The sequence below is a fragment of the Anarrhichthys ocellatus genome, unplaced genomic scaffold (genome assembly GCF_004355925.1).
Source record: "Anarrhichthys ocellatus isolate YVR2014 unplaced genomic scaffold, GSC_Weel_1.0 scaffold12, whole genome shotgun sequence".
Taxonomy (NCBI): Eukaryota; Metazoa; Chordata; class Actinopteri; order Perciformes; family Anarhichadidae; genus Anarrhichthys; species Anarrhichthys ocellatus.
Genome location: NW_022280042.1, coordinates 344,086 through 354,960, shown reverse-complemented (window position 1 = coordinate 354,960; position 10,875 = coordinate 344,086). Strand labels below are relative to the sequence as shown.

Sequence of the window (10,875 nt, the reverse complement as noted above, 5' to 3'; positions counted from 1 at the left end):
CCCCCCCACACACACACACACACACACACACACACACACACACACACACACACACACACACACCCTCACACTAAGCCTAACATAACTGGATTAGGACTCAGCTATTCAGAGAGAGAGGAGTGAGAGCGAGTATTGAGGTCAACCTGATAAACATTCATCTAATATGTCAGCCTGGCTTCAGCAGTACACAGTAACTAATGGCATTAACATGCCATGTTGTCTGTGTTTGATGAGGACACTTTTATTGTCTTTCTCCAATTCACTAGCTGCTACTGTATTTACTATTTTAGTTCTGTAATGAATATTGTACATTACTTCTGGTGAGTCTCCACAAAATAATAAACTGAGCATTAAAGGTAGGATTTAGGAGACTTGTAGGACTGCAATAAATGACCATGAGCCACAGTTTCTTGTAAAAGACGATAATATCCATGATGGTAATGCACTATGCCTAAATCCCTGCTTCTGTTTGCATCTGTTTCATCAGAACGGATACTATGACTGAAAAAAAACCCATATCTAGTATAAGACTTAAAAGAGTAACTGCACGCTGACACACTGTAAAGTAAATGACATGACTGTACTGTGATGAAACGCATCAATGCTGGTGTTAATATTAACATTTCTTACCAATTGAAAATCCGTACTGAAAATGTCTCAACACAACATAGTCGGTCGGTATGTATCCAAAAATAGAATGTTAATGCCCGCTGAGCAAAAATGTGCCTCACACATCCATGTACTACCCCCCCCCCATCTCTCAGCCCCTTGCCCACTTTTTCAGCAATGTTTTCAAAATGTGCTGCATCATACTGTTGTGGGTGTGGTTTGACAGAATAGGATTGACAGTGACCAAACAAGACACCAACTGTCAATTGTGATTCAGAGGCTGCAAAATCCTGAGTGGTGCATGGAAGTACGTGACATCACCTATTTCCAAATAAAATCCCTGACAGTTGCCTGTGGCTTCTTAAAGATGCTCATTGCTGCCAGTTAGTCTGTTAAACTTGGAGAACAGAGCATTTGAAGGTTCCTCAGTGACACATGGAGCTCAGGTTACCGTTCAGTGATACTCTGAGATTTATAGAGTCCTGTGAAATAAACTCTATCTGTCTGTCTGTCTCCCTCATGATGCCAGAGATGTTGATTGAGTGTGTGAAGAACAAGGACGGCAAGAAGGTGAGCCAATCAATCAATAGAATAAATCGTATAATTATTTTATGTGATGAGTACCGTTGATTACCATTAATTGCAAATACTATAATTTGAGGAGAGTAAAGAGTTCAAGTGTAAGCATGCAGTCTGCTGTCACATATGGAAACATCTGGGTACATGTACATTTTTGTTTCTGGACGTTATCTTCCCTCAAATGAAGGTGGAATCCACAAACTGCAGACCACAGATGGCTGCCTCAATCAATTCAAATGTATTTATTGTAGAAAGGGTCCAGGATGCTTCCAAAGCGCATTGGATACATTGTGGGAAGAAGTCTGGATTTTGAGGGCGTTATCTTCACTTGATTAATCTGAAAGATGTTGCTTGTGACAAACCCACAAACTCTGCACAACGTTGAGCCTCTTCCACTGGTTTTCAATGAAAGCGCTCTGATGAACCCACTGCACTCTACCCGCTCAGGACCAAGCAGACTGGCTGGTGAACATAGAGGAACATTTAGCATCTAAAGAGCCAGATCTTTTCCTCAGGAGGTGGTAGAGACCAAAAACAGAGCTTAGAGAGACAATGTTTGACATAACTTCATCAGGTGAACTCAAACATAACTCTATGAATGCTAATGTTGCTCTGTGACTGCATGATGTATAAATAAGCAATTGTTTGGCTTTATCTGGTCATAGTGTTTGAACTTGTTCTGCTGGCCCTGAGTGGTAAAGATATACATAACAACTAGTACAGCTTTAAGTTCTTCTGTTCATTTTTGTAGTATTCAATCAAAATGTTGCTACATCTTCTTTACCTGTATAAAGCTAATTTAACTCCTATTTCACCAAAAGCTGCAGGAGCTGCACCTGAAGGGGGCGGACCTCACAGTGCTGGACTCATCCGGCTGCAGTTTGCTGCACCATGCTGCTGCTACAGGGAGCAAAGAGATGGTCCGCTACATCCTGGACAATGGTAACTGTAGCATACAACCAAATGTGTAATACTAATACACCAGGCATTTGGACCTCCATGAGAGATGTCAGAGTAAAACATGGTGTTTATTACAGTTACTTGGTGCACATCACATATTTACTTACACTCTAGATTTAGACACAATTCAACGACTGTAAATCAAGTTTCTATTGGTTTTAAAATGTGTTTGGCATTTAAAGTCATGGTAAAAGGTTCAGTGTATGGAATTCAGATCATTATTATCTCATCAAACAACTATTAAATAAAGATATAGAGGATATACCTCTGCAGAGAATAAAGTAGCTCTCCCTCTGTGTGTGTTGGTATCAGCTTCTCCTCTTTGTTGAAATACCGGTCCAGTTCTGCTTGTTCTGATGATATGAAAAGTTACTCCTCATTTTTTTTTTTATGCATTTTCCTCCCTATGAAAGTCAGAGAAGTTGGTGGTTTGGGTTAAAATAACCACAGGGTGCTGTAACTACAGTACGCTGGTTATGTGTCAAATAAATGAACGCTCTGCTCTCATACAGCGGTTACAGAACTCGACTGATAGGAAAGTAATACCAGTGGGGAAATACAAGATCAATGTTCCATGTGACAGGATCAATCAATTGTTAATGATGAGATATTTATTATACTTTCCAAATGCCAAGAACATGTATACATTTGGAAAATATAACTATGAACAGACTTTGTACAATATGTTGTTACACAGTAGGAATGAATGATTTCAGCATGATGATATTTTGTTTAGTTCAAGTTTTATTAATCACCATCTCATCATCATCAGTTGCCACCGTGGTAAGGAGAATGAATGGATTCAATTCATAGAAGAATACATTGATTGCCTTTGTAGTGTACCATTGACAGTAAGCAGCAATGGTCCGGTTGGACGTCTCTGTACAATAATCTCATCGGTCTGTTTTCCAGCTCCTAGTGACCTGCTCGATGTCACAGAAAAACTACAGTAAGTACAGTCATGGATACCTTTTATCCCCAGGCATTCAACAGTTTAAGGATGATTTAAACAAATGAGTAAAATGGTGATCATGAGGTTGTTTTGGTTTGACCATAGTTCATTTAGTTTGAATGGACACACCATAGGCTGAGAAAAACCTTGTCCTGTTACTGCAGCACCAGCTTTGATGTTGTTCCACTGGGCCCTGGTCTGTCTATATGTGCTGTGTGTACCAAATGTTAAAGAGAATAAACATAAAACACCAAACAAAAGCCGTAGGGCACCTGATCATCAATGCTCTCAGAAGGCCATGAGAGTTGCTGATATCTGATGCTCGCTCTCTCTGTCTCTGACCACCAGTGGAGAGACGGTTCTCCATCGAGCTGCATCTCTGTGTCACAGGACCATCTGTCATTATCTGGTAGAAGCAGGAGCCTCACTGATGAAAACAGACCTACAGGTAGGTTCTGATCACACTGTGTATGTGTGTGGAGTCCAATGTTTACAAGCCAAAATAATCCTTCCCTTTTTAAAGGAGGACAAGTCAGAGTCCTAAAGTTCATTGGTTGAACCCAAAGTATATGGTTTAGCAGTTTAGCTTCCTAGGTACTTTGTGTTTGGATACCTCAGCAACTTCCTTTCTTACAATTATCCAATAAATGTGATAAAACAAAAATAATCCGAGCCTTTTGCCCTCGTCTTCCGGTAACCTTTTGGAAATTGCTCCATATATGTGCTTGAGAGGATTTGAACGGCCAGCACTACTGAGTGCAGTTCATTCCATAGTGATTGAGCAGTGGTAATAGGATGATCTTTCTTTTGTAGCAGCTTTGTACCAAATAGTCCGGACTAGGGAGTTAACCTATGTCTTCACCAGCTTGTTTTATCTCTTGCCTCAGACTTGGTAACCATGTCCTCACATACCTTACATTGATAGCCCAGAATTATCATTTTAGATTGGGAAGAGAATGCCCCTCTCCTACAAGCCTAGTTTCAAGGGCAACAGATCATCCCCAGTGCTGACTTCTGGACCCAAATCTGCAAAAACATCTTCCTTATGTCTACCAACATAAATACACATTCAACACAAGATTATTCATATAGAAGATACAGTGAATGTTTAAAATGGGTTTTAAAGACTCAAAATAAAAATGACTACTACAAAATATAAATATTATATAATGGGTTCTGCACCTCGGGTTGGGAGGATTCCAGCTCTCGTGTTACACTGCTGCGATACCTGTACTTTGGGCTTGCTCCCATGATGGTTGATCTGGTGCCATCTCCATGGAGAGCCCACGTGACCTCCTCCATTTCCAAAGATACTAAAATCTTTGTCAGTTGCTAAATCCACAAAATCCAAAGCAGTGAAAGAGGCAGAACAAAGCTGAGCTGGGGCAATCACCTTTGCTGAGCATTGTAGCGATCACTTTCAATCAGGCATTCACAAACCAATAGTGTTATGTCTAAATATGTTTTTACTGCTGACTGCTGACTTACCACTTCATGGCAGTAACTGTATACGTAGGCTGGACCGGAAGATGTGCTTCTCATGGTATCTCACTACTCCACCTTCCTCAGCCTATGAGAGATGGCTGTAGTGATGTTGATTCAGGACAGATTGTGGAGCTCTTTGCAGGGTGACTGGAGAGGGAATCATGGGAGTATGTCCATCCAATCTGCATGACTTTAGAGACTGTGGCTCAGTGGTAGAGCAGGGTCGTCCTTCAATCAGAGGATCGGTGGTTCCTTCCTTCCTCCAATCCGTTTACCATTTATCATCTTAAATCCTAGATCTTAAGACCATCACGTGTTCATCATGGTATATTGTGAAGTGTGCGTCAAGAATATGGGTTGACGGGGCCATTTCTATGAGCCATCTGGTCCTAATATAACTGGAGCGGTGTCTTGTGCAATAAAAGTGCGCTCACGTTGGTCATTGGGCCTTGAGTTTGCACTGTGGGTATACTTCAACATGACTCTTAGAACCATGATGTCCAGTGAAGGTTCTGCTGCATTGGCTTTAGCCTTGCTCAGGTAAAGGTTGAGATTTCTTGCAAAGTGATATCTGGTGCATAAAATCCAGCATATGGTCTTGAAATCTCAAACATTTAGAATTCAGAATTGTTTGTTAAGAGCTCAGTGACTTTAAACGTGTCACTGTTATAGGATGCCACCTACTTATGGCAATAAGTCAGTTTGTGAAATGTCTAATAGATCAACTCTGGTTAACTGTAAGTGCTATTATTGTGACTAAGAACAACAACTCAGTCACCAAGTAGTAGACCATGTAAACTCCGAGAGCGGGGCCAACGAGGGCTGAAGCACTTATGATCTGTTGCGTCACTTACTATACAGTTCCAACCTCAGCACACACACACCGTCCATAGGGAGCTTTATGAAATGGGTATCCATGGCTGAGCAGATGCACGACAGCCTCCCATCACAATGCTCAATGTCAAGCGCCTGAAGTGATGTAAAGTCTGCCGCAACTGGACTCTGGAGCAGTTGAAATGTGTTTTTTGGAGTGAAGAATCATGTTTCACTAGTCTGATAGACGAAGCTGGGTTTGGCGGATGCCAGGAGAATGTTACCTGCCTACTGTAAAGATTGGTGGAGGTGGTCTGGGCTGACCCCCGAGTTCCAGTGAAAGGTCCTCTTAACACTACAGGATACCAAGACATTTTAGTCAATTGGACAATTACAACTTCCACCGGTATGTGGAAGACCCTTTGCAGTTCCAGCATGACTGTGCCCAAAGCAAGGGCCATGAAGAAATGGGAAGAATTAGAACGCAGATTGTCTGACCTCTCAAACGCTCTTTTGGCTGATTGGAAACAAATTCCCACCGACACACTTCAGAATCTTGTGGAACGCCTTCCCAGAAGAGTATCATAGCCAAAAAGGTGGGGGTCCAACTCCATATTAATGTCAATGGATTTAGAATTGACTGTCCAACACGCTCATATATGTGTGATGGCCAGGTCACTGACTTTGAGCCAGAAAGTCTGTGTGTGTGTTGGTCTCAAATATGCATCTTCTTTCATTCTTGTCCATTGTTAATTTTTCCATGGAGGATTCAACAGTGCAGATAAAGCTCCTAACTGGCTGGACTCAGCAATGACCTAGATACAGAGAGGGGGAGAGGGAGAGAGAGAGGGAGAGGGAGAGCTATGGTTTGGACATCGCTAAAGTACTCTGTTTTATCTTTACCTCTCCCTCCTGAAGACAAATGCGCACACACACACACACACACACTGGACTCAACTAATTAGAGTCTGTTCTAGACTCTGGAAGTGATTCAGCAACCCCTTACAGTAGAATGTGTTTGTGTGTGTGTGTCCTCTCAAGGACACAAGCTGTTCATTTCATTTTGAATGCAGTTGTTTGTCATTACCTCATTTGTATTAGTTGGAGACAATGCTACTTTAACAACAGCACTTTTCAGTCATAGAGGAGCTTAATGAAACACCACAATGTCTCTGGCTCAGAGGAGAGGAGAGGGGGAATAAGACTCTAGCAGAGACTCTAAAGCCCCGTGTTCATCGCAGCTCACAGTGCAAACGTGTTGGTACTGTATGTTGTTCATTCTGTCTATTGTTAGTCTTACGGTACCAGAGATCCGACTGTACAAACAAACATCAAGGTAACAACTGCTGTGGAAAAAGACCTTCCAGCATGGAAGCTCAAATGGGAATCAGCTGTTGTATTCTTATATTTTTGCATTAAGCAAAATGTTCTGTACAGATGATTTTGAGTTCTGCTGGGTTTTGACCTTGAATTAAAACGTTTTCAAAACAATTTCATTTTCAAAGATATGAGAAATTAAATATGTTGAGACATTTGAATGTCGGCTGTAAATGTGGCTGGCAGAATAGAAGAGCAGTTGAAATAATCTAAAAGTGTAAATCTTTGTTTGTCTTCATCAGGGTGAGACTCCTAAGAACAGGGCTGAGAAGGCTCATGACTCTGAACTGGCAGCCTATCTGGAGAACAGACAGCATTACCAGATGATCCAAAGAGAGGACCAGGAGACGGCTGTCTGAAGCTGTTGAACTCTTCACGTCTCCTTCCTCATCCTCATGAGACTCACAGAAGGCCTGGTGCACAAATACCAGTGAAGTGCATTTAATAAAGATCGAGGCTGTGACTATGATGATGGTTTAGAATCATTGTTATAAATGACACAATGATGGTATTGAGAGTGACACGGAGGGTTAATGAGGGGAAGATAAACAGTACTCGTGAAGTCATCCCTTTTCATTTTGAGTGGCACAGTAAAAAAGTGTTGGTGAAGTTGTGAAAACTGTTTCGGGAATGATCAGAATCTTGTGTCAGACTTTGAATAACAATTTAAGAGAGAAGTCCACTTGTGAGGACTTCTTCGTTCTCCAAAACTTTTTTGTATCAAACAAATTTAAAGGACTAAAAGTGATCACGCCATGTGTTGTGAGGTTGGACTCTGTCACTCGGTATCACAAAGTAAATGCTAAAGTCATGGTTGAACATACTCAGGAAATGTAATTAATGTCGTACAACCATGGAGTCTAAGGCCCAGTTACTGTGGCTACAAAGTGCATTACACACCTGTAATGCGCTAACTTTTTGTTTCCTTGACTTTATAGAATATGTTCTGTTTGGGGTTGTTGACATTTGGTATTTGAATATTTACAGTTAACGTCATGGAAACCCGACTGTTAGCTTTTGTAATAGCTTGTCACGGAGCAAAGTGTTGAACATGTTGGCCTGCTGGTGTTAAGGGCAGGGGGGGGGCATGGATATCAGGATCAGGTTTATGGTAATCCAGTAGTTGTAGAGAGATGTAGTCTAGACTGACGCTTAGACCAGAGACAAACGGGGGTTTGTTAAATGAATGAATTATTATGAATGATTATGAACCTGCTAACCCTTACCCAGCCATACCAATGCATCAATATACTGTACGTGCTTCGTTGACTTATATCAACATATTCTAGAGATAATTATTATTCATAAGTTATAGTAATAATAATAATCAAAGTGATGTATTTCTGGTGCCTGCGCTGGAGGATTGGACTTTAGACTCCACTTAAATCTTTCCTTTTGTGTCAAGTTAGATCAAATGGGTGTGTGTGCGCTTTAGAGAAAATTATATCTTCATATTTTGTTAAGATTGTTTTAGTAAAATCCAGTCTCAAATTATGGATTATTATAGTTTGTTGTGCCAAACATTACAGTGCACATAAATCATTGTGAACTGTGATGAGTTCAACATCAACACTGTGAGGAACTTTTGTGTTCGGCTCACTTTTGGACGCTACAGCTAAATTAAATATCAAACTCAAATCTCCATTTCGATCTCATTAAGTCCTCTGAAACTTCAGAGCTGTGAGAGCTTTTAAAGGCACAACCGTCAATCCAGATGGAAAGAAAAGAGTAGCCCGCCCCACCACAGAAAAGAGAAGGAACAGATGGAAAGCTGTCTTCAGGACTAAAGAATCACTCAGCACATTCACATCCATGTCTGTGTTTACGAATCATGATCTTCACCAGAGGATCACTTTCACTGCATTACTGCTGATCAGCTGATGAAGCAATCACCCTCACCTGTTCAGGTAACTCAGTCTGTAGTGAACTGCAGAGAGGCTGAGATATGGGCAACTCAAGGACACGCCTGGATCTACACGGGGCTGAACATCTGGACACCAACTCAACTAATTCAGAGAGAAATTCCTTCCTTCATGTGTGCAGCAAGAGACACCAAGAGTGGAAACAAGAGCTCAGAGACCTCCATGGAGACATGCTCCATGTGAACATCTTATGCAAATATGATCAGAACTGGTCATCAGTGCACATGTAACCACTCATTACATGACGAGGGTTTTCATACACAAAGCCTAGCATCTCTGCTCGTCTCATTCAGGAAGTCTGCATGCATTCTGCAGCTTTCACTGTCTGTCAGCTTGTAATGGCAGATCACACATTCTCTTTATTGATAATATTTGAAGAGATACATTTTTTCATTAATGTCTTTTGTTTGCATTTCCATTTGCCTGACAGCCAATTTCAGACTTAAGTGTACCAAAGAGCTTTGAAAATGTGTCCGTTCACCAGAATACACAGACTTGACCAGCTGGACGTTCAGACCTCTGCTCTGTACGAACTGTAGATTATGAGATGCTGTTTAGCAGCTGGACTAATGCACAACCCATTTCAGTCATATTGCAGGATATAAAGTTTCTGTGCAACAAGTCTTTTGAGGATTTGTGTCTTTGTTGAGTAAATGATTAGAAAGAACTCAGCACAGCCACTGCTGGAATCATTAGTAACCCAGAAAGACTTGAGACTCTGAATCATGCCTGTGATGTGATTTTCTTCAGTTTAGTTTTGAATTGACAGTAAACTCTTGCGTGTACTGTATTGCAGTGATGTAAAGCAGCTTTTTGTACATTTACACCTGTGGCCAGTCCAGTCTTTATTCTGTCATGTTCATGACTGTTGTCTGGTGAACACATGGGTGTGCAACTGTCTTTTCTGTCTTTCTATTCCTGCTTTTGTGGATTCAATTCTTTGGCATTTGTAAAATTTGTTTTTGAGATTAATATGAAGACAATAAAAGAAGAAAGTGTATTTGTTTCTTTTGTCTGTTTTTAGATTTGGGATCAAGCCAATTCAGCATTTAATGATTTCAGTTTTGAAACACATTAACATGTTTCTGAAAAATTCAGATCACAAAGCTCCTAAGATTCAGATGGTCACACTTCTGTGAACATAATTCTGTGCTGTACAACCTGAAGCCACCAGTATGGATGGACAAATGTCCTGCAGCTCTCTTTTTACATTTCAGTATCTGTACAAATACAGTGTGTTTCCAGCTGATTAGACCCATCCAGTTCAGACTAATCCAGTCTGATCCAACTGTCCTAAATCCTAGTTTCATGAAGGTCCTAATGTTGAAACAGAGAGGAGTTGATCCCACACTGTGCTTGTTTTGGAGGCTGCAGTTTGTGGGCTATTCTGTATTGTGCAGTAATGAGAGACTTCCCGTCTCAGTGTGATATCGCAATGATAACTATTCTACAGCAGGCTGCTCTCATCAGCATACAAGCTATACCTACGACAAATAGTACGCTGTCTTAGATAACATTCAAAATGATTTTGTGGGATATCTAAGGGATCATGAATGAGGAGGCATAAAGACCACTAAAGCACAAACGGGGGTCCAACAAAGACCGATGTTTGACCCAGAAGACTTGTTTGTTCCTCATGTGAAACTGGAAGTCAGCGTTGATTTATTCACATAACTTGCATTCTTCAGTAACGACACTTCAGCGGTTATTTTAACCCAAACCACCGTCTTTTCCTAAACCTAACTAAGAAGCTTCCTGTGAAGCCTGCATGGATGTAACGAGCGGCTTTCATAGAGAGGATATCATACAAGCCATTCTATGAGGATACGTTGCATACAGTACAAGGTCTTTTTCAATTTTGCCATTCCTAATTCATACTGATGATTGTAAATTCCTGTGTGTCCGTAACCTGTTGGCAATAATGTGGTAATGTGCATTCATGCTGCATAAGAAGTTACAGTAAAAAGTGCTGTTCCACTCTCAGGTGATGATAGGTGAGTCTTCTTTATCACAATCTGCTGGTGAAGACGACAATCTAATTAGTGAAGCTTTCCGTTATTTGTTTATACCTCTATTTTTTTCTAGTTATTCTTTGTTTATTTATGCCATATCTTGACGTTTTCTATCTGCCACTATGTATGTGCATTAATCCTCATAAAAACAAAATCGCCTCCAGGC

The 10,875-nt window shown here is 40.8% G+C and overlaps 1 protein-coding gene across 6 annotated transcripts in view; it reads left to right on the top strand.

Annotated features, from left to right (window-relative positions):
* dgkza (diacylglycerol kinase, zeta a) overlaps positions 1-9,697 on the top strand; it is a 92,585-nt gene extending 82,888 nt beyond the window's left edge. For all 6 annotated transcript variants that reach the window (XM_031852317.1, XM_031852316.1, XM_031852315.1 and 3 more), the window contains 5 exons: positions 1,139-1,179; positions 2,010-2,130; positions 3,061-3,097; positions 3,449-3,548; positions 7,018-9,697. In XM_031852317.1, coding sequence (XP_031708177.1) covers positions 1,139-1,179; positions 2,010-2,130; positions 3,061-3,097; positions 3,449-3,548; positions 7,018-7,134 — 416 coding nt within the window. In that variant the 3' untranslated portion in view covers positions 7,135-9,697. The remainder of the gene's footprint in view (positions 1-1,138; positions 1,180-2,009; positions 2,131-3,060; positions 3,098-3,448; positions 3,549-7,017) is intronic.
* The last annotated feature ends 1,178 nt before the right edge of the window (positions 9,698-10,875 follow it).